Below are 24,709 nucleotides of genomic sequence, written 5' to 3' on the forward strand. Positions count from 1 at the left end.
ATGCCCAGAGTAGGACCGCATAATTATTTCCCTTGAAATTATTGCAGGATCTCTTATAAGAGACTGGGTGACCGGAATTTTGCGGGCTACCACGGAGATGTTGAGCTAGTTGACCGATCTGGAGTAGATCTCATGGTACGTGAGTACCAGGTCAAACACAACTCTGTACAGACTAAAGCAGTCGAAACTATTCTCGACAAGATCAAAGAGTTTTGAAGTGACTGTTAGAATGTAAATTCATTTTCTTATTATGACCTTTTTGTGTAAGGAATTACTTATTATGTAACTCTCTAATTTGGGGAACGACAAAATTAAGCATTATTATTATCATCCTTTTTTTTTCTTCCTGTTCCTGCAATAAAAAGCAGATGTCTCAATAAATAAAGTTTACTCTTTCATCTAATGGAATTTGTTATTCTGTTCTAGATAATTACCTTGGCCTTCATCTAAAATCAATGATATGGCGTCCACCATGCCAACGAGCTTTTTGTGTCCTCGAGTTTGGTTGATTGTTGAAGGGTCTTCTGTTGTACGAACTGTCATCACATTTGATGCGGTTGAAGAAGAATTTTGGAGTTTCTCAGTGTCTTCGTAATTACGTAATAACGATTTGAATTCGCTGAAGGTCAGTACTTCTGACTTTTGTGTGATTACGGCAGTAAAATTTTTATAATTTACCCCAAGTCCTTTTATCACCATAGCGATTAGCAAACTGTCACTGATTGTCTCACCAGCATCACGTAGAGCCGCTGCTGACGATTCAGCTCGAATGATATAGTCAGTAACTGTTTCTTGGTCACTCTTTAAGAGGGATGTCAACTCTGTGTAGAGTGTTATGATACGAGGTTTACCTTTCGGAAGATAGTGTTGTCTCAGGATTTGTAGTGCTCTGCGACCGTTGTTCCTTGCGTCCCTTATGATAAGAGAAAGGGATCTGTCGTCCAATACCTGGACCAGTTCGGCAAATACTTCCTCGTTTTTGTCTTGTTCTGTTGATACATCTTGATTCAAATCATCAAGGTCCTTGAGTACATCATCTAGTCCTCTTATTCTGATGAAGCCGAAAAACTTAACTTCCCAGAGTTCATATTGGCGATCGTCACCATTGAAGGTTATGGGCCCAGGCATCGCATCATCTCTCAAAACATTTTCTCAGTAAAGGATATATCCACGCAGAACGGTGCCACAGTTATTTTCAAGAAGGATTGTGGAAAATTGTGTTCGGGAGATACAGTATTCAACATTGAAAGAAGAGGGGGTCTCTTTTTCCTTAACTCATCGTCCCACACAAAAACGTCCAAGCATTCACTCATGGAGTGGCATTGCATTTTGGGTCATTGTAACACAGCAGACATTTTTAAGTTACAAAAATGTATAGATGGTATGATCATCACTGATGAGACAAAATCTGACTGTGAAGTGTGTTCCCTTGCTAAAATGACTGATTCTGTGAGTAGAAAACCTGACAACAGTGCCAAGACACCTCTTGATGTAGTTCATGTTGATCTAGCGGGTCCTATTGACCCAATTAGTTGTGATGGAATGAAATATGCAATGATTTGTGTTGATTCTTTTTCAGGTTTGATCTCTGTGTACTTTTTGAAGCAAAAAAGTGACACCCCTACTGCATTCAAAGAATACCTGTCTGACATAGCCCCTTATGGGAAGATAAAAGCAATCAGAAGTGATAATGGTGGGGAATTCACATCTCAAGAATTTACTTCCATTTTGAGAAATCACAGTATCAGACATGAAAAAAGCGCACCATACAGCCCCCATCAAAATGGGAAGGCAGAGCGTCCATGGCGCACACTTTTTGACATGGCCAGATGCCAATTATTGCAATGTGGGTTACCAAAATCACTGTGGACATATGCTGTCCTAACGGCTGCATATATTCGCAACAGGTGCTACAAACAAAGAATTGAATGCACTCCTTTTGAAAAGATCACAAATAAAAGACCCAACATTGCCAATATGAAAACATTTGGATCCCCATGCTTTGCTTTATTAGCACAAAAACCAACAAAATTACAAAACAGAAGTGAAAAGGGAATATTTGTGGGGTATGATAGAAAAAGTCCAGCCTATCTGATCTATTTTCCAGACACCCAAACTGTTAAAAGGGTCAGATGTGTCAAATTCCCTAAAGATCCTGTTACTGTTACAGATTTGTCTCAACCAAAGTCTCAGTCTCAGGAGAATTCTGGTCACTACCCTGAAGTTCCATCTTATGATGATGATGATTTTGATGCTAGTTACTCAAAAACAAACCCCAAAGTGCCACTCAGTGACCGGAGTTTGCCTGAAACTGAAACAAGTGTTGAAGATTTAGGTGATAAGGAAGCAAATGAAAACCCGTCACCAATGCATGCCAGTTCCAAGAGAACTCACTCTCGTCCTAAACATTTGGACGAATATATTGTTGATGATGAAGTTGATGCATATCTTAACAATACCATTCATTATTGCTATAACATTAACATGCTTGATGTCCCTAACACTTACAAGGAAGCAATGACTTGCAATGCAAGTGATGCATGGCAAAAAGCTATGGATGAGGAGATAAATGCCCTGAGCGAAAATCAAACATTTGAAATTACAAGTTTACCTTCTGACTGAAAAGCTATTGGTGGTAGATGGGTATACACCATTAAGTATGGTCCAAATGGAGAAGAAACTTATAAAGCAAGATTTGTAGCTAAAGGGTATTCCCAAATCCCTGATGTCGATTATCAGGAAACGTTTTCGCCCACGGCCCGCATCACCTCAATCAGAGCTCTCATTCAATTTGCCATTGAAAATGATATGTACTTGAACCAAATGGATGTAAAAGCAGCATATTTAAATGCACCAATTGATGTTGACTTATACATTGAACAACCAGAAGGATATCAATTAAACTCAAAATCTGGTGAAAAGCTAGTTTGTAGACTCAAAAAGTCATTGTATGGTCTCAAACAGAGTGGTAGAAATTGGAATCACAAACTCCACTCTCATTTAGCTGAGCAAAAATTTGTTCAATCAGCAGTTGATCCCTGTCTTTATAAGAGACATTCTAATGATGAACATAGCATTATCCTTGTGTGGGTAGATGACTTAATCATAGCTTCAAATTCTCTATCTGCAATGACTGCAATCAAAGCACAGCTTTGTCAATCTTTCCAAATGAAAGACCTAGGTCAAATTTCCTTTTTCTTGGGTATAAATTTCTCTTGTTCAGATGAATCAATATCAATGGACCAATCACATTATATTGCAAGACTGTTAGAGAAATTTGGCATGCAAGACTGCAAGCCCAAACACACTCCCTGTGAAATGAATCTCAACAAGTTTTGTGATGAACCTTCAAATCCAGTGAATGACAAACTGTATAGGGAAATAGTTGGCAGTCTAATTTACATTATGACTTCTACTCGACCTGACCTTTGTTTCATTGTTACCAAATTGTCTCAATACATGTCAAAACCAACCCAAAACCATTTGACAATAGCTAAGCATGCACTGAGGTACCTAAAGGCAACAATTGACAAAAAATTAGTATACACAAAATCAGGGGCACCACCCAATTTGGTAGGTTATTGTGATGCAGACTGGGGAAATTCTGCTGACCGCAGAAGCGTGACTGGCTATGGCTTTATGATCTCTCAAAAAGGTAGCCTTATTTCCTGGAAATCAAGGAAACAACCTTCTGTTGCCTTATCCACATGTGAAGCGGAATATATGGCAATGTGTGCTGCCACACAGGAAGGGATATTTCTTAGGGCATTGATCAATGACATGATGAACACTAACATTGAACATTTTCTTTTGAATTGTGACAATCAGGGTGCTATTGCCCTTGGTAAGAATCCTGTACACCAGAAAAGGACAAAACACATTGACATAAAATACCATTTTGTGAGGAATGAAATCCAAAAGGGAATACTTCATACCTGTTATCTTCCAAGTGAAGAGAATTGGGCAGATATGTTCACAAATCCAGTCTCTAAGACAAAATTACAAATGTTCATCCCTATCTTGATGGGTTAGTAAGGGAAGTACTAAAAAGTCTTAAATCACTTACTCACATCATGCTATGCACTATTAGTACAAGTATCAAACTTGTGATTTTTCTTTGCATTTTTTTTTTTTAGTTTAATGATTTTCTTCTTAGTCAAAATAATGGCACACAATTTTGTTGACCTTTTGATTTCATATGTATGTACCTATATATTATGCTTCATTACCATTATAATGATATATTGTTCTTGACTGTTAGTTCTTACTTGATTAACTATGATCTGAGTACAAACATTTCTTTCTCAGTTTAAACATAGGTGTAATGTTCTAATGCCTACAACCTACAATGTATTACCTACTTGCTTTGCAATATATCATTTTCTTTTAGCACTTATCTTTTAACTTGCTTTGGAAACTGAATTTACGAGGGGGTGTTAGAATGTAAATTCATTTTCTTATTATGACCTTTTTGTGTAAGGAATCACTTATTATGTAGTAACTCTCTAATTTGGGGAACGACAAAATTAAGCATTATTATTATCATCCGTTTTTTTTCTTCCTGTTCCTGCAATAAAAAGCAGATGTCTCAATAAATAAAGTTTACTCTTTCATCTAATGGAATTTGTTATTCTGTTCTAGATAATTACCTTGGCCTTCATCTAAAATCAATGATATGGCGTCCACCATGCCAACAGTGACCATCATAACCATCTTCTGATTACCAGTTTTTTTTTTTTTGTTGCTTTTTACTTTTTTCTTTTACTTTTTACTTCTTTTTTACATTATCATGGCGATCTCAAATTACGGGTTTTTATATTGATAGAGCAATCAGTACAATCATGGGACTTATCCCATCATAATTACAGTTTATCTTTTTAAAAAAAAAAAAAAAAAAAAAATAATCCAACCTTGAAAGTACCGGGTTCGATTCCCATTGTTGACATTTTATAGGTGGCTCCGTAGCGCAGTGGACAAGCTGTCAGACTCCTATAATGAGAATCCTGCTATAACGGATTTTTAGCACCAGTCCCGTCCCATACACCTTGGTAAAACAGGATTCCATGGTAGCTCTGTATAATCAATCTGAACACCGTTTATCTTTGATATGTTGATGTATTAACAAAATAATTTTATGTCCATAAAACACAAACTGCTTATGTTCATTCTTTTACAAATATCTGTTAAAAAAAAAAAAAAACCGAAGTGTCCTCAAACATTTGGAATTGGAAAAGGTTTATTTGTTGACTGATTTTCATGATTTTTGTATTGTATTTATCTCGTTCCAATGGTGTTTGTTTAGATTTTTAAATAACCTTGCAATATCAAGAAAATGAAACATATGTTTGTGGTACCTACTCTGGTGAGTTATCGGAAATGTTTGACCAATGTCTCGTGGACAAGCTACAGTCGAGAGAGCTCATGGAATCTGTGGCAGGTCTGACAGCTGTGTCATGTTAATGAACTAAAATGAACATAACACCTTTGAAAATAAGAACAAAATACCAAGCAACACTGAACGTTTCAGGTCAAACAAATTTGTTTACATTTCAAGATCTGATTACTTGCAGACAAGACAAGCCAAATACTTTTCTGCCATCCATCTGGCATTACAGTGATGTGTTAATGTTTTTATTGTTTTTGTTAATGGATGCATTTTGTATTTTGTTCTTTTTCAAAGCTGTTTTAATCATTTTTGTCTTATTCCTTACTTTTTACAATCCAAAACTTGGTATCATTTTGACTATCAAGTGTAAACATCAAGTAACATCAACAAAACTATCACATAAGGATTGCAAAGAACTAAATGACTGGCCCCTCAAAGACACAATCCTGACTAGCAAATTCACGGAATTCCCCTTGTTGTTCTTAGCTGTGTCCTCCTCTTTATCCAGTTCATCTGGTGACTCTATTTGATTGTCGATCTTGACATGAACTAATCGTTGACACAAGGACGGCTCCCCACTAGGCCATTTCAAGTTGAGATGGTGACGATGGAGCTGTGAGTAAAATTCAAAATATGCTTTACACATACATTCTCTAACTTCAGAACTAAAATATCATCTCTTATGTTCAAGAATCCTCACTTTTGAATGTCCTTATTAAAAACTCCTTGTTCACAAACTTTGGGATGTTTAGATCAACAAAGGGATCTCAAAAGAGTTAAAAATTGTTTCTGAATTGAGGTTTTCATGATCAGTTTAAACATAATTGTTGGTAGAGCACTTGCTTCACATGCAAAGGAAACAAGATCAATATCTGGTGCAATCAGCAGTGATTGGGTATCTGACTTTGTTAGATCTGGTAGAAAGTTTTTTGTGATACACTAGGGTCCTATCCAAAGAGTAGCAAGCAAAGACTAATGTCCATTTCACGCTATAGAAACTATGATAAACACTGGCTCAATGAGCATTTATTTTATGGTTGTGAAGGACCACTTTAAAATAATAAAGCTGTAGTATGTCCTATCCAAAGGGTAGCAATCAATTACTACAGTTGTGATAAACGCCGGCTCAATGAGCCTTTTATGGCCATGAAGAACTACTTAAACATAATATGTGACTCACCACATCAAAGCAGTATTATGTTGGGATGAACAAGATGCTGAAAACTGAATTTACAGCCACAAATATGAAGTAGTCCTTCAGAGCCATTAGGCCCATGGAGTCAGATTTTTAAGCGTGAAATGGACAATAGCAATTGCTTGCTACCCTTTGGATAAGACACTAGTCTATTGCAAAGCACTTTCCGCCAGATCAAACAAACCCAGCTACCCAATCACTGCTGGGGTGGACGGGGGGAATCAGAACAAAATCTCAACTACACCTGGGATCGATCTTGGTCCCTTTGATTGCGAAGCGAGTGCTCAACCACATGTCATAGCACTAGACCCACTTAGCACTACTACTACTTCTACTACTACTGTTACTAATATTATCATACTATTCTAATAATAGTGATCATTGCCCACCTTGTACAACTGGCCCTTCTCGCAGTGCCAGACAACACCTTCCACTTGATTGGTCGAGCCAGATGTGTCAGTTTCCGGACAGGTCAAGGCCATCCAATTCCACATGGCATCAAAGTCACGAGGATCTGGACACTTCACTGCTATGGCTCCGTGTGGCACCAGGATGTGGAATGGATTCTTCTTGGATCCAAGACCTGTTAGTGACATGCATCAACCAAACGTCAAAGACTACCTTTTTTCTACAAGCTCATCAAGGCTTATCATAGGGAACAAAAAAAACAAACCTATTTCTTTTTTAATTGAAAAAAAAAACAAAAAACAACTTGATTTCTCAATTTTATAATCTGTATCGGCATAAACTTTCCAAGACCTGATACAGACAAAAAACGAAAAATCTCTATTTAAATTTATTCTTAAAAATCCTATTTTCTCAATTTTATAATATGTATCCCCATAAACACTCAGCCTGGCCATAGAGGCAACAAACTAAAAATCTATCTTTTTTTGTCACTTTACAAAAATAATAAATTCTCAATTTAACAATCAATATCAGTATAGCTGCCAACTTTTCAAAGAGCTAAAGAGCGACACCCTAATGCACAATACTGTCATGACCCAAAAACAGCAGTATGTTTGGACTATTATATAATATTATCTAAATTTAGAGCTTTTTCTTTTCTTTGTTTTCATTTCAAGAGAAAAAAGCATGATCCTAAAACATGCAAGGGTAATTTCCATACATATAAACAGTCCAATTTTTCTACGATTGCCAAAAAGGGACAGTCCTGATTTTATCGAGTCAGTTGGCAGCCATGTATCAGCACAAACTTTCTCCATAGGGCAACAAGTACAAAATCTGACTTTAAAAAAAGGAAGCTGGAGTTTATCTCAGTTTCTATATAGCATGAAACAGACAATGAAAGAACGCTAGTCTTTCGCAAAGTACTTATAAAATAAATAAAAATTATGCCTTTTGCGCCACGATATCATAAGATATCGTCGCCAAGGCATTCCACGAAGGAATATAGATAACTCATCAAACAAGATGTATGATGTCAACAGGAATCACCCATGTTGTCCAAGTGAGCTAATTGGGGGTTAATAATCTTGCTCAAGGAAAAACACGAAAGTGCCTGAAGCGGGGCTCGAACCCGAGCCATCCGGATCACAGTGCAATGCCTTAACCACTCGGTCACTTCACCCCCCCCATAAAATAAATAAATAAAATAAAATTCCTTTTATTCATCCCCAAGGGGAAATTTGTCTTTAGGGTCTATTCCAAGGGAAGACTGGATAACCCAGGCATCAGCCGCAGAGCAGTGCCGCAAAGTGAGCTAGGGCGAGGCGACTTGCTCAAGGCCACACAACGCAGCGGTGGGTGATTGAACTCGGTACCTTCGGGTACGAAGCAAAGACCGTACCACTGAGCCACGCTGCCCCCTAACAAAACCAGCTACCCGATAAATGCACGGTTGGGTGAATGAAGGGGGGTCAGAAAAAAATCTTAACTGCATCTGGGAGATTGATCTTAGTCCCTTTACCTATGAAGCGTGTGCTCTAACAACTGAGCTATCAGGACCCCCAAAAATTTTGTGAAGACCAATCTTATGCGAGCAACCAGAAATTAGTTACCCTGGCCTGTTAGATCTGGAGGAAAGTAAATTTGCAAAGTCCCATCTAAAGGGTGCGACTATGTGGTCTTGTGGTATGACATCCTTCTTCGGACAGGAACATCCAGGGTTCGAGTCCAGCTCTGAGTGGAGCATAGTTGAGTCCTTGGAAAAGGATCTAACTCACATTCCCTCACTGTACTCAGATGTAAAATAAATATCTGGATGTTAACAGCATTGTCTCTGTCCAAAAAATTGTAACATTGCCTAACAGCCAAAAGGTACCGAGTTCGACTGCCTGCCTCGTTGTGTGGCCTTGAGCGAGTCACCTCACCCTTTTTTTTTGTTTGTTTGTTTGTTGCTTTAGGTCTCTTCCAACACAATTGAGGTTATATGAGAGACCGCTGAAACAAAAAAAACAAGCAATCTAACAAAAATAGTACAAATGTAAATCAAAATCATAACCTAAAGATATCATAAGCTAAATTATAAATAACCAAGAACAAACAGACAGAAGATTTACAGAAAAAAAAATATCCCCTGTCAAAAATACAATCACAAACCAAAGAAGCAGGATAGGCTAGTAAAGAGAAGAAGAAACGACATCACTATCGGATCGTACACCCATGCGAACATCATAGGTATATAATTCAAGGGTGATGCTCCCATCCAACCACCCGCTCACCTCACCCTAACTCACTGTGCAGCGCTGCACTGCAGCTGACACCTACTGGGTTATTCCAGTCTTCTCTTGGAATAGCCCTAACGACAAATTTCCCCTTGCGGATGAATAAAAGTAATTTATTATTATGTCTCATCGTGCTAAGAGATCCCTTGTAAAGCGTTTTGAGCATGTAAGGTGGATATTGCACTATATAAATGCTCGAGAAAAGGTCATAAAAACAAAAGATACTGTCTGTTAAACTGCTGAATCAGGACCAACTCCAGAGGTATTCTTTTCTCTAAATTTGGTCCAGCAAAAGACATTTATACAAATCAAAAAGAGGATTGTTTTTGTTTTTAAGGGTTTTACGGCGCTTGCAACACATTTAGGTTATATCAGCGCCAGTAAAAAGGAAGAAAATGAGATATTAAAAACTTCTAGGATTACAATTAAAACACCAAAGAGAAAGTAAGACAAAGGGAAATGGGAACAAATAGGGATCAGATGTAGATTCAAAGAGCATACCACCAATGTGCTTAGTTTGAGATCACCTATAAGTCTCATCCCGATACAAGCACAAGATCCAACAAAGAGGAATACACTCAAATGCTTGTATTATACATTTTAAAAAAAACAAATATAATAATACATAACAGAGAGATGATTTACAAGGGAAAAAATATCATCTCCCAAAACAATAACTATGCATTTGACTGTTTCAGCTTGGACTATAGCAAGGGCCAGGACAAAACCAAGTAATCTCATTCCGAGACAAAGACAGAAAGCATGTTGGAAAACAGGTACAGGGGGATAGAAGACACAGCAAGTACCTCCCTGCCCACTATGGGAGGTAGGGAACCCCACCCAGAAGCCATACACTCAGAAAACCTGCCCGCAACATCACAAGACAGGCTCTGACATGGAATCCTCAAGGAGGAAGAAGACCAGGGGGGGCTAAGAAAAAGTTGGCCTAGAAGAAGCACGGTAGAGGAAGCTAGGAGAGGTGGGGTTACACATGGAAGCAGGTGGGGAAGAAAAGCCCAAGGAAGAGTCGAATGGTGAAGCATCATTGATGGCCTATACTCTGACTAGAGTAAAGAATTTAAGTCGAGTCAAGTCCAGCATTGGGACATGAATGGCCAATAGCAGCTGCGCTATGTGGTCTAGTGGTATGACAAACGCTTTCGGATCAGAAGGTCCTGGGTTCGAGCCCCACTCAGCGCCTAGTTGAGTCCTTGGAAAAGGATCTTTACTCACATTCTCCCACTGTACTCAGGTGTAAAATGAGTACCTGGCCGAACGTTGTCTCTGTCAGAAAAATAATTGTAATATCGCCTAACAGGCGTCATGTCTCATTCTACATGTTGTTGGTCAGGGACCCTTTGTAAAGAGCTTTGAGCACTTTAAGTGGCTATTGCGCTATATAAAAGCTTAAGTTGTTAATGATTTTTTGTTTTTTGTTGTTTTTTTTTTACCATAGGGATTGCCGTTGACATTGGTTCCAATGAGTTCACAGGTTTGATTCATTAGACAGGACAAAGGTACCGACTCAATGACTAAATCACACAACGATCCTTGTGATTTCATTTGGTGGTCGCACTCTCTGAAATGATCATTTGGTAATCAAGATATTACGAACATGAAGTGAAAACTTAACCTCAGAGGGAAAAGGTATGAAATATTTCATACCATAGCTTCCATTATACAGTGTGTCTTTACAGTTGTTACAGTGCATTATTATTATTATTATTATATTATTATTATTATTATTATTATTATTATTATTATTATTATTATTATTATTATTATTATTATTATTATTATTATTATTATTATTATTATTATTATTATATTATTATTATTATTATTATTATTGAGTTATTGCCGTTTACAATTTGAGTAACAATATCATTTCTGCCTGAATCCAACTCTCATTTAAATACTTCTAAATAATGTCACAATTTATTATATTTTATGAATAGATTATATTCGTTTCATTAGTTAACTTCACATGTACGCATTGACATTATATTACATGATGTATAGTCTGAAGATATGTATATTTTTATACTGTGTAATGTTAAATGATACTATGTCTGTGACATATGATTTGTAGAGTTTGCAAGATAATATCTTAATGGCTGGCCACCAATGAGTGTCTTCCCTGCCAGTCTTGGTGTGCACTGCCTGTGGTGCATAACAACAGAAAAGCACATTTATTACAAACATGCTTCTAACGAATTGATGGAAATAATGAACATTTCATTTATTGTTTTTTCTAAAATAGCAGCTTTTTCCAAAAAAAAATAATTATAATAATTTGATAACATAAAAATTAAGCAGGAGTATGAGGGAACTGAGAAGAAGAAGAAGAAGAAGAAGAAGAAGAAGAAGAAGAAGAAGAAGAAGAAGAAGAAGAAGAAGAAGAAGAAGAAGAAGAAGAAGAAGAAGAAGAAGAAGAAGAAGAAGAAGAAGATAACTATTATTAAAAACCTGGCAGACCAAAAGAAAGAAAATATTTTTAAATCACTTTAAACAAAAATGAATATAAAAAAAAAAAAAAAAAAAAAGTTTAAAAAGGCTACCTCAAAATTAAAGCAGTTCCTGACATCAAATCAACAGCCTCCAAATGCCAGCAGTGTTGTCGTAGCTGCCTTTGGACAGGCACCCAGCCTGAAATAAAAAATGAATGAGAATGATGCCTTATAGACTTTTTTTTTTAATTCACTCACTGTTAATATCGGCAATCTCGGTAATTGGCTGTGGCTATTTTTTACCCCCCAAACATTAATTACATTTTTCTAAGTTTATTTTGTCATTTAACCTCCAAAGATGGCTGCAGGAGTAGACGGCTGGAGGAGTTATATCTTGTCATTTATTGAAAATGCCTGAATACTCTTCAACAGTCATAACGTCACTTCCTTCCTAATGACGCATGGTAACTTAGTAACACTGGCTCTAAACTATCGGAACAATGGCGGATGCCTGTATAAATATTTCTCCGGCGAGCATAAAAGCATATCCAGAGGAAAAAAAAAACATAAATTTGATCATGTTTTGACTTTTACACATTCTGATCACAAGGCATATATGAAAAGTTCTAGCCAGCATGAAGAATAAAAAGTAATGATTTTCTTTGTTTAGAACGAAGATGGCCACCGTTGCCGGGCAGCATGACATCAGACTACTGAATCCAATTGAGGCAGGAGTAGGTTTTGCAGTGGATGAAGTCACAGTTGAAGTGTGAAGCAGATATAGAAACAGTTCATGCAGACGTAGAAGTAGAAGCCAAAAAAGATGGCTTTTGCAAATAAAGGGGTGGAAAAGAGAACATATTCACTGGATGAAACATTCAACTCCTCTCTCACAAAAAAAAACAAAAAACAAAAAAACAAACAAAAAAACAACAAAAAAGTTTCATCCGCAAATGCGAAAAATCTGCAAAATCGTTACCCCTGAATGATGCATTCTAGTCTCGAATGTTGGTACAAAATTTTCAGCCAGAAACTAGCAAAAGGTAATCATCATCTTACAACGAATGCAATATTCACATTTGATTCAAAACATGGAATTTTGAGGGGGGAATAAAAAAAAACAAGGGGCAAAAATACAAATGATTATTCCCTTTCCTGCAATTCTAATCAATCATGATTGAACCTGGGCAGGAATATCATAAGAAAAAGACCCCAACAAAACTTGAGCTTTTATATAGCGCTACATCCACAAAATGTGCTCAAAGTGCTTTACAAAGGGTCCCTGACCAGCAGCAACAGTATTATGGAGAACGAGACATGAAGCCTGATAGACGATTTTTTCTCTCTCCGACAGAGACAACGCTGTTAAGGGCCAGGTACTCATTTTACACCAGAGTACAGTGAGAGAATGTGAGTACAGAGCCTTTTCCAAGGACTCAAATTATGCACCGAGCGAGGCTCAAACCTTCCGATCCAAAAGCGAGTGTCGTACAAGACCATAAAGCCGTGTAAGCAATGAAAAAATTTAAATAAAAATATGAAAGATAATCCTTACCAGGGGTATGTCCAATTTCATCCGGCATGGCAACACCATCTTTCACTTCAAGACAAAGTGCAGGCATCCAATACTCTGGTACATCCTGCCAGAGACAGAGAGCAAATATTATATTGTTATTATGTTCAAAACCAAGAACAAACCTGCCAACCACTATGTAAAATTCATAAAAACAGTGGAATCTCAATATATAACAGGTCCTGATATAACAGGCACCCAGTTATAACAGAAGTTTTTAAATCCCCATTTTTTTCTCCCTCTTTGCCTATAGTAAAATTTATTGGATATAGCGGGGACTTTTAAGAGCCTAATCAGATATAACAGAGGTGCTAAAACCCAATTGATTAATATTAATTGGTCCACATTACGTCCAGTTATGCCTACAGCTAAACGCAACAGGGATTTTAGGCATAGTCCCACCATGGCTGTTTTATACTGAGGCTCCACTATACAAATTTTGTGTTCTACCTACGAGGCAACAGAAAACCTATTTGACTTAGTGTTTTACACTTTCTAATCATCTGACTTGGATGCGTCATATGATGCCTCTCTAATTCGAATCATGTCGATATCCACCATAAGTGTGCGGCTATGTGGTCTTGTGGTATGACACCAGCTTTCCGAGTCAAAGGTCCTGGGTTCGAGCCTCGATCGGCGCATAGTTGAGTCCTTGGAAAAGGCTCTTTACTCATATTCTCCCACCGTACTCAGGCGTAAAATGAGTACCTGACCGGTAACAACGTTGTCTCTGTCAGTGTAAAATGAGAACCTAGCCATTAACAGCTGTGTCTTTGTTGGAAAAAAATTGCAATATTGCCTAACAGGCATCAGGTCTCATTCTACATGTTACACGTTGCTGTTGGACAGGGACCCAATGTAAAGCGCTTTGAGCACGTTTAGTGGATATTGCGCTATATAAATGCTCTTTTTTTTTAGTTCATGGTCTTTTATTTATGGATGCTACAATGAAAAGACAATACTTTGATTTGACTTCAGTCAGATTATGAATTTATTTTCGGGGGGGGGGGTTGTAGTAGTAATGGTGATTGTAATTGTAGTGGTAGTGATAATGATGTGATGGTGGTTGTAGTAGTAGCGCTAATGATGTTGATGTGATGGTGGTGGTTGTAGTAGTACTTGCAGTGATAAGGATGTGGTGGTTGATATTGATGATAGTTGCAGTGATGGTAGTGGTGTTGATGATGGTAGCAGTAGTGGTGGCTCTGACGATGATGATGATGATGACAATGAAGAAGTTGGGAGTTGTAGCATGGAAAATGATGCTGTGATGCTTGTGGTGATACTTGACGTGGTGGGGGCATCCTTGGAACACAATGAACTGACCAGAATTTAGCATAATTTGCCCGTTTGTCTCTGCGTCCAAATAAACAGCTCAGTGGAGTTCTCTTACAAAGTAGAGAAAAATGTTGTCTATTAAGACAATAGAAATTGAGTTCAAATTTTATTCACAATTGAATCATACATTTTGAGTTGATCGACTTATCACTCTCATTGAAGGGCACATTTATTGAATGGACAGCTATACTTGTATCATATAAAAAGTTGATATTTATTTCAAATTCAAACTATTATTTTATAAATTTCACCTTGAAATCTTTTACAGGATCCCATTCAAATGGACTCAGCTTGTGTTTATCATCACCATTCTCATTCAAGTTTGCTTTTGTTTTCTTGTAATGGGCAAATCGTCTCTCACCAGCTTTGCTTGGTTTACGATCATGTCTTGCCCACAACCAGGGTTGACCTGTAAAATACACATCAAATAAGAGTTCAAAAATAACTGTATAGCTGTTACATTCATTCAATAAACCATTCAAGTGCGAAGTCTGTTGCAGACATCAGCAATCAGGTCTCTCCAAACTTCCCCTATGGATAAGACTACATAACTTGGCAGATAGCTGCAACATATGACGAATGATGAGATTTTTATAGAACTAGTTTTATGCAGCCTTAGCCAGGCAACTGGTTTTGCCACATTGCATTTTTTGTGATTAAAATTTTTTTTTTCAATTATTGAGATGAGGAGAAGGAAAATTATTTTCTTATTTATAGATGGGGAGGGAAGCAAAAACAATCTATTTATTTCTATTGGAAAATGGGAGGGGGAGTGTTCAGGGTTCCTACAGAAATTCCATTTTGAAATTCAAGAAGTTTTCAAGGCGATATTTTCTTTAATTCTAAGGATTAAAACAACTAATTATCCCTTCGACGCTTAAGGTTTTCCACTAGTGGGGGCAACTCACTCCTTAATTGCTGCTTCCTCAGCAGAACAAGGGGCCTCAAATTCACTTTTCTGCAACATGGCCAAAGATTTCAATGCATTTGACTGAAAAATAAATTTCATGGCATTCAAAATACACAGCCTTTGGTACCACTTTCTCAGCTTTTTTTTTCCCTTCAGGATCTGAAATGGTGATGTGGTAGTTGTTGTAAGTGGTATTAGGGATGGCGATGTGGTGGTGATTTTAGTGGTAATAGTAATAGTAGGGATGGTGATGTGGTTGTAGTAGTAGTGGTGGTGGTTGTAGTAGTAGTGGTAGGATGGATAGGGATGGTGATGTGGTTGTGTTTATTGTAGCAATAGTGGTATTAGGGATGGTGATGTGGTGGTGGTTGTAGCAGTGGTAGTAGGGATGGTGATGTGGTGGTGGTTGTATTAGTGGTGGTAGTGGTGATAGGGATGGTGATGTGGTTGTGTTTATTGTGGCAATAGTGGTACTAGGGATGGTGATTGTTGTAGTAGTAGTAGTGGTGGTGGTTGTATTAGTGGTGCTAGGATGGTAATATGGTAGTGGCTACTGTAGTAGCGGTGGTGGTAAGGATGGTGATGTGGTGGTCGTTGTATTAGTGGTAGTAGTGGTGGTAGAGATGGTGATGTGGCGGTGGTTATTGTAGTCGTGGTGATATGGATGGTGATGTGGGGTGGTTGTTGTAGTAGTGGTGGTAGAGATAATGATGTGATGGTTGTAGAAGCAGTAGTGGTAGGGATGGTGATATGGTGGTTGTAGAAGCAGTAGTGGTAGGGATGGTGATGTGGTGGTTGTAGTTGTAGTGAAAGTGGCGGTAGGGATGGTGATGTGTGATGGTGGTTGTAGTTGTCATAGTGATGGTAATGTGGTGGTGGTTGTAGTTGTCATAGTCATAGTGATGGTGATGTATATATATATTCTATTCTCCTACAGAAATTCCATTTTGAAATTCAAGAAGTTTTCAAGGCGATATTTTCTTTAATTCTAAGGATTAAAACAACTAATTATCCCTTCGACGCTTAAGGTTTTCCACTAGTGGGGGCAACTCACTCCTTAATTGCTGCTTCCTCAGCAGAACAAGGGGCCTCAAATTCACTTTTCTGCAACATGGCCAAAGATTTCAATGCATTTGACTGAAAAATAAATTTCATGGCATTCAAAATACACAGCCTTTGGTACCACTTTCTCAGCTTTTTTTTTCCCTTCAGGATCTGAAATGGTGATGTGGTAGTTGTTGTAAGTGGTATTAGGGATGGCGATGTGGTGGTGATTTTAGTGGTAATAGTAATAGTAGGGATGGTGATGTGGTTGTAGTAGTAGTGGTGGTGGTTGTAGTAGTAGTGGTAGGATGGATAGGGATGGTGATGTGGTTGTGTTTATTGTAGCAATAGTGGTATTAGGGATGGTGATGTGGTGGTGGTTGTAGCAGTGGTAGTAGGGATGGTGATGTGGTGGTGGTTGTATTAGTGGTGGTAGTGGTGATAGGGATGGTGATGTGGTTGTGTTTATTGTGGCAATAGTGGTACTAGGGATGGTGATTGTTGTAGTAGTAGTAGTGGTGGTGGTTGTATTAGTGGTGCTAGGATGGTAATATGGTAGTGGCTACTGTAGTAGCGGTGGTGGTAAGGATGGTGATGTGGTGGTCGTTGTATTAGTGGTAGTAGTGGTGGTAGAGATGGTGATGTGGCGGTGGTTATTGTAGTAGTGGTGATATGGATGGTGATGTGGAGGTGGTTGTTGTAGTAGTGGTGGTAGGGATAATGATGTGATGGTTGTAGAAGCAGTAGTGGTAGGGATGGTGATATGGTGGTTGTAGAAGCAGTAGTGGTAGGGATGGTGATGTGGTGGTTGTAGTTGTAGTGAAAGTGGCGGTAGGGATGGTGATGTGTGATGGTGGTTGTAGTTGTCATAGTGATGGTAATGTGGTGGTGGTTGTAGTTGTCATAGTCATAGTGATGGTGATGTATAATATATTCTATTCTCCTACAGAAATTCCATTTTGAAATTCAAGAAGTTTTCAAGGCGATATTTTCTTTAATTCTAAGGATTAAAAACTAATTATCCCTTCGACGCTTAAGGTTTTCCACTAGTGGGGGCAACTCACTCCTTAATTGCTGCTTCCTCAGCAGAACAAGGGGCCTCAAATTCACTTTTCTGCAACATGGCCAAAGATTTCAATGCATTTGACTGAAAAATAAATTTCATGGCATTCAAAATACACAGCCTTTGGTACCACTTTCTCAGCTTTTTTTTTCCCTTCAGGATCTGAAATGGTGATGTGGTAGTTATAGTAAGTGGTATTAGGGATGGCGATGTGGTGGTGATTTTAGTGGTAATAGTAATAGTAGGGATGGTGATGTGGTTGTAGTAGTAGTGGTGGTGGTTGTAGTAGTAGTGGTAGGATGGATAGGGATGGTGATGTGGTTGTGTTTATTGTAGCAATAGTGGTACTAGGGATGGTGATGTGGTGGTGGTTGTAGCAGTGGTAGTAGGATGGTGATGTGGTGGTGGTTGTATTAGTGGTGGTAGTGGTGATAGGGATGGTGATGTGGTTGTGTTTATTGTGGCAATAGTGGTACTAGGGATGGTGATTGTTGTAGTAGTAGTAGTGGTGGTGGTTGTATTAGTGGTGCTAGGATGGTAATATGGTAGTGGCTATTGTAGTAGCGGTGGTGGTAAGGATGGTGATGTGGTGGTCGTTGTATTAGTGGTAGTAGTGGTGGTAGAGATGGTGATGTGGCGTGGTTATTGTAGTAGTGGTGATATGGATGGTGATGTGGAGGTGGTTGTTGTAGTAGTGGTGGTAGGGATAATGATGTGATGGTTGTAGAAGCAGTAGTGGTAGGGATGGTGATGTGGTGGTTGTAGTTGTAGTGAAAGTGGCGGTAGGGATGGTGATGTGTGATGGTGGTTGTAGTTGTCATAGTGATGGTAATGTGGTGGTGGTTGTAGTTGTCATAGTCATAGTGATGGTGATGTATATATATATTCTATTCTCCTACAGAAATTCCATTTTGAAATTCAAGAAGTTTTCAAGGCGATATTTTCTTTAATTCTAAGGATTAAAACAACTAATTATCCCTTCGACGCTTAAGGTTTTCCACTAGTGGGGGCAACTCACTCCTTAATTGCTGCTTCCTCAGCAGAACAAGGGGCCTCAAATTCACTTTTCTGCAACATGGCCAAAGATTTCAATGCATTTGACTGAAAAATAAATTTCATGCATTCAAAATACACAGCCTTTGGTACCACTTTCTCAGCTTTTTTTTCCCTTCAGGATCTGAAATGGTGATGTGGTAGTTGTTGTAAGTGGTATTAGGGATGGCGATGTGGTGGTGATTTTAGTGGTAATAGTAATAGTAGGGATGGGATGTGGTTGTAGTAGTAGTGGTGGTGGTTGTAGTAGTAGTGGTAGGATGGATAGGGATGGTGATGTGTTGTGTTTTATTGTAGCAATAGTGGTATTAGGGATGGTGATGTGGTGGTGGTTGTAGCAGTGGTAGTAGGGATGGTGATGTGGTGGTGGTTGTATTAGTGGTGGTAGTGGTGATAGGGATGGTGATGTGGTTGTGTTTATTGTGGCAATAGTGGTACTAGGGATGGTGATTGTTGTAGTAGTAGTAGTGGTGGTGGTTGTATTAGTGGTGCTAGGATGGTAATATGGTAGTGGCTATGTAGTAGCGGTGGTGGTAAGGATGGTGATGTGGTGGTCGTTGTATTAGTGGTAGTAGTGGTGGTAGAGATGGTGATGTGGCGGTGGTTATTGTAGTAGTGGTGATATGGATGGTGATGTGGAGGTGTTGTTGTAGTAGTGGGGTAGAGATAATGATGTGATGGTTGTAGAAGCAGTAGTGGTAGGGATGGTGATATGGTGGTTGTAGAAGCAGTAGTGGTAGGGATGGTGATGTGGTGGTTGTAGTTGTAGTGAAAGTGGCGGTAGGGATGGTGATGTGTGATGGTGGTTGTAGTTGTCATAGTGATGGTAATGTGGTGGTGGTTGTAGTTGTCATAGTCATAGTGATGGTGATGTATATATATATTCTATTCTCCTACAGAAATTCCATTTTGAAATTCAAGAAGTTTTCAAGGCGATATTTTCTTTAATTCTAAGGATTAAAACAACTAATTATCCCTTCGACGCTTAAGGTTTTCCACTAGTGGGGGCAACTCACTCCTTAATTGCTGCTTCCTCAGCAGAACAAGGGGCCTCAAATTCACTTTTCTGCAACATGGCCAAAGATTTCAATGCATTTGACTGAAAAATAAATTTCATGGCATTCAAAATACACAGCCTTTGGTACCACTTTCTCAGCTTTTTTTTTCCCTTCAGGATCTGAAATGGTGATGTGGTAGTTTTGTAAGTGGTATTAGGGATGGCGATGTGGTGTGATTTTAGTGGTAATAGTAATAGTAGGGATGGTGATGTGGTTGTAGTAGTAGTGGTGGTGGTTGTAGTAGTAGTGGTAGGATGGATAGGGATGGTGATGTGGTTGTGTTTATTGTAGCAATAGTGGTACTTAGGGATGGTGATGTGTGGTGGTTGTAGCAGTGGTAGTAGGGATGGTGATGTGGTGGTGGTTGTATTAGTGGTGGTAGTGGTGATAGGGATGGTGATGTGGTTGTGTTTATTGTGGCAATAGTGGTACTAGGGATGGTGATTGTTGTAGTAGTAGTAGTGGTGGTGGTTGTATTAGTGGTGCTAGGATGGTAATATGGTAGTGGCTATTGTAGTAGCGGTGTGGTAAGGATGGTGATGTGGTGGTCGTTGTATTAGTGGTAGTAGTGGTGGTAGAGATGGTGATGTGGCGGTGGTTATTGTAGTAGTGGTGATATGGATGGTGATGTGGAGGTGGTTGTTGTAGTAGTGGTGGTAGGGATAATGATGTGATGGTTGTAGAAGCAGTAGTGGTAGGGATGGTGATGTGGTGGTTGTAGTTGTAGTGAAAGTGGCGGTAGGGATGGTGATGTGTGATGGTGGTTGTAGTTGTCATAGTGATGGTAATGTGGTGGTGGTTGTAGTTGTCATAGTCATAGTGATGGTGATGTATATATATATTCTATTCTCCTACAGAAATTCCATTTTGAAATTCAAGAAGTTTTCAAGGCGATATTTTCTTTAATTCTAAGGATTAAAACAACTAATTATCCCTTCGACGCTTAAGGTTTTCCACTAGTGGGGGCAACTCACTCCTTAATTGCTGCTTCCTCAGCAGAACAAGGGCCTCAAATTCACTTTTCTGCAACATGGCCAAAGATTTCAATGCATTTGACTGAAAAATAAATTTCATGGCATTCAAAATACACAGCCTTTGGTACCACTTTCTCAGCTTTTTTTTTCCCTTCAGGATCTGAAATGGTGATGTGGTAGTAGTTGTTGTAAGTGGTATTAGGGATGGCGATGTGGTGGTGATTTTAGTGGTAATAGTAATAGTAGGGATGGTGATGTGGTTGTAGTAGTAGTGGTGGTGGTTGTAGTAGTAGTGGTAGGATGGATAGGGATGGTGATGTGGTTGTGTTTATTGTAGCAATAGTGGTATTAGGGATGGTGATGTGGTGGTGGTTGTAGCAGTGGTAGTAGGGATGGTGATGTGTGGTGGTGGTTGTATTAGTGGTGGTAGTGGTGATAGGGATGGTGATGTGGTTGTGTTTATTGTGGCAATAGTGGTACTAGGGATGGTGATTGTTGTAGTAGTAGTAGTGGTGGTGGTTGTATTAGTGGTGGTAGGATGGTAATAAGGTAGTGGCTATTGTAGTAGTGGTGGTGGTAAGGATGGTGATGTGGTGGTCGTTGTATTAGTGGTAGTAGTGGTGGTAGAGATGGTGATGTAGCGGTGGTTATTGTAGTAGTGGTGATATGGATGGTGATGTGGAGGTGGTTGTTGTAGTAGTGGTGGTAGGGATAATGATGTGATGTTGTAGAAGCAGTAGTGGTAGGGATGTGATATGGTGGTGTAAAGCAGTAGTGGTAGGGATGGTGATGTGGTGGTTGTAGTTGTAGTGAAAGTGGCGGTAGGATGGTGATGTGTGATGTGGTTGTAGTTGTCATAGTGATGGTAATGTGGTGGTGGTTGTAGTTGTCATAGTCATAGTGATGGTGATGTATATATATATTCTATTCTCACCCACCCCCCCCCCCCCCCCGGCCCGATATTGGATTACCGAAAAAAAACGTCGCCGGCTTGATTTGCGATTTGATTGATTGATTTTTTTTTTAATTGTGCATATTGTGACAAGAAACTTAAAATTACTGCATTACAATATTTGGATTAAACATAAAAATTGTGGACACTATTATGAAGACTAGCATCCTAGACTAGGGGGTGAGAAATAGTCACTTCGATATATATATATATATATATTAATATATAATATTATATATATATATATATATTATATATATATAAAATTAATATATATATAATATATATATATATATATATATTAGCGTTTTTTCATTGAAAAACGGTGGCTGGATAGATCATCAAACATTGTAGTGGGAGAGTGAGACCATTATTCATTATTAGAAGCTGCTGCCTTTCTGAGACCTGTCAATAGGAAATAAAAGGCTTTAAAATTGGGTCACAATCACTAAGCAATTTATCAGCTCACCGCTGGGATACCAAAGGAATGAGAATAAGTGCTTACCTAAGTACATGATACAGACTTGCTAAACAATTTTACAATTGTGTTGGTGCAAGTGCAAATGAAAATGGCACAAATTATCATATATTTAGGGAGGCCTTCCGAAAGCTCCTACATCCCCAGTATTCTTGTTTTTTTATAAAGTTCTAGTAGGGAGTGTATTTATATATTAGGAACATACTAGATGGTAGATAGTACATTATGGCATACGCACTTGCTACAATTTACATGATGGTATCGGTACAAGTGCAAATAAAATAAGACAACTGGCACAATTTTTAGTTTAAGATGATACACGTTCACGTTGCATTTTTTACTTTTACCTTGAAATTCTGCAACAAGGCAGCAAGTGCCATCAATCTTTTCGGTCGCTTTAGCTGAGGAGATGTAATCGACAGATAAGGACGAATTCAGTTCTCTAAGTGCGGCTACTTTGAACGTTTGGTGCTGCCTTTTACTCGATGGTTCATCTATGACACCAGTCTTGTAAACACAAGAAATTTTCTGTTGAACTGGATTCGGTGACATTTTCTCCATGAGACGACTTACTCTACCATACAATTGTTAATGGTTCCAAATTATAGTGTCATAATTTGAAATGAGAATGCAATAAGTCCAAGTGAAGTCCGAAATCAAAACTCAATAAATTCGCATTTCACATGTTGCAATCAAGATGTAACACACCAACTTCAAGACTGACACGCAGGATTGCCAGATCAAATAAAAATAAAAAGCCAAATTTATTTTTAAAAAGAGCCAAAAAAAAAAAAAAAAAGAAGAAAAGTCAAACACCCCATTACTCTCACTGTCTATTGTGAAAAGTATACTAACCTAGGTGAACTGACAGTATGTAAGAGCTCCCTGATACTAACCCTCCCCTCCGACACCCGGGTTTTTTAAAATGATAACATTACATTAGGTAAAAATGATTCAGTTCCTCCCCTAACTCTTCACTGCTTGGGTAGTCGGGTAGGAAACAAAGAGCCTGATATATATTTATTATAACCAGTTTAGGTTTGGATGCTAATTATTGTTCTAAAATATTTTAGAAATTTGACTTATCGACCTGAGTGATTCATTTGGTATTCGAAATATTATTATTTTAAAGAAAATCGACCAGATAAAAAAAAAAAAAACAGACTAAACCGATGGCGAAAAATTTGAAGCCAGTCGCTTTGAAAAAAATCCCGATTTCCAAAATTTGGCTTTTTAAAAATTCAAATTGACAATTCTGCAGTAACTTGGCTACACACTACACACTTGCTAGGTTCGAGACACACACACACACACACACACACACACACACACACAAACACAAACACACACATCTTTTGTAGTCACATGCATTTCAAACAATAACCCATCAGAGAAGAGGAGGCATGCCTTCATCATAGATCATTGTCATTGCGATCATTATGGTGTAGTAAATTTTGAAATTTACCCCGTATAGATAGTATGCAGATGACGTCACTCAGGTCTTTGTTATTGTTTTTGCCATCCGCGTTTGTGAGTTGTTCTCACTAAACTGTATTAACCAGACTATAAAAGTTAATGGTGACACAGAGTTTGTGTGTTGGTCCGTTATACTTCCGGATGGCAATGTTGTGAACTCCTTGGCCAAGCGCATTCTATCTATAATGGAATCGTCCAAGGCGTGCGCCTCCTGTTCCCCCCATCTCACACACGAAAGGGCGGTTTGCGGAGTGGAGGGAGGTGGTCGTCTGCCTCTATGGTCGTCTGTGTATGGCAAAGGGGGGTGGGTGCGATTAATTAAGTGGGATGGGTGGTGATTGGTGGAAGATCGGCAAAGAACCGACCAACGAATCGCTGGGGAAGTAGTATGGCGCGAGACCGTTGAAAGGTGATAAGAAGTGAGGACCGACAACGGTCTCCACTTTGGGACCGGTCCCCGGTTCACAGCTAAAGGACCGTGCGACCGGTCCCAAGGACCGGTCCTCAGCGCGGCACTACTTTAAAGTGTTATTTCAATTCAGCATGCAATTCATGGTTGCAACATCCAGCCAGGCCAATCACCATTTATGAAAAATGGGAAAACTTATGGCCTATCAAAAAGGATATTATATCTCCGGAGGAAGTAGCATCTGACTGGCTCAGAGTATGGGTCGAAGTAATTGATGGTGCAATGAAGCCACAGTGACGAAAACAAAATTATGGGTGGTGACAGCAGTCCATGAACGTACGCAGCAGTCACAGTATTCCAAGCTGCTCAGAGGTCATAGGTATATACATCCAATACCGACACACCAATCGTCGTGATGTCATCGCGAAGGGGAATTGGATTCAGTAGTCTGATGTCACGCCGCCCGGCAACGGCGGCCATCTTGGTTCTAAACAAAGGAAATCATTACTTTTTATTCTTCAAGCTGGCTAGACCTTTTCATATATCTTGTGACCAGAATTTGTAAAAGTCGAAACATGATCAAATTTATGGGGTTTTTATCCCTCTGGATACGCTTTTATGTTCGCCGGAGAAATATTTCATAAGGGCGTCTGCCATTGTTCC

General features: G+C 38.8%; 1 protein-coding gene across 1 annotated transcript; it reads right to left on the bottom strand.

The window, feature by feature from the left end:
- Window positions 1-4,468: 4,468 nt before the first annotated feature.
- LOC144978382 (RNA ligase 1-like) lies at window positions 4,469-22,895 on the bottom strand. Its single transcript, XM_078924339.1, has 7 exons — window positions 22,509-22,895; window positions 14,881-15,038; window positions 13,274-13,358; window positions 11,830-11,917; window positions 10,720-10,847; window positions 6,971-7,164; window positions 4,469-5,999 (listed from the first exon to the last, which is right to left on the bottom strand). The coding sequence occupies exons 1-7, from the start codon at window positions 22,720-22,722 to the stop codon at window positions 5,760-5,762; spliced, it is 1,107 nt and encodes a 368-aa protein (XP_078780465.1). The 5' UTR covers window positions 22,723-22,895; the 3' UTR covers window positions 4,469-5,759.
- Between the last annotated feature and the right edge of the window lie 1,814 nt (window positions 22,896-24,709).

Source organism: Berghia stephanieae, chromosome 8 (genome assembly GCF_034508935.2).
Source record: "Berghia stephanieae isolate SIO BIC M18660-M18661 chromosome 8, UCSD_Bste_1.3, whole genome shotgun sequence".
Taxonomy (NCBI): domain Eukaryota; kingdom Metazoa; phylum Mollusca; class Gastropoda; order Nudibranchia; family Aeolidiidae; genus Berghia; species Berghia stephanieae.

Bases quoted from the DNA above. Each gene is read 5' to 3' on its own strand.
- LOC144978382 (XM_078924339.1), bottom strand. From the start codon at position 22,722: ATGGAGAAAATGTCACCGAATCCAGTTCAACAGAAAATTTCTTGTGTT. The intron at 11,918-13,273 runs GTAAGGATTATC...TTTTTATTTCAG, and splicing joins TGAAATTGGACATACCCCTG to GCTGGGTGCCTGTCCAAAGG. The intron at 10,848-11,829 runs GTAGCCTTTTTA...TGATCATTTCAG, and splicing joins GGAACTGCTTTAATTTTGAG to AGAGTGCGACCACCAAATGA.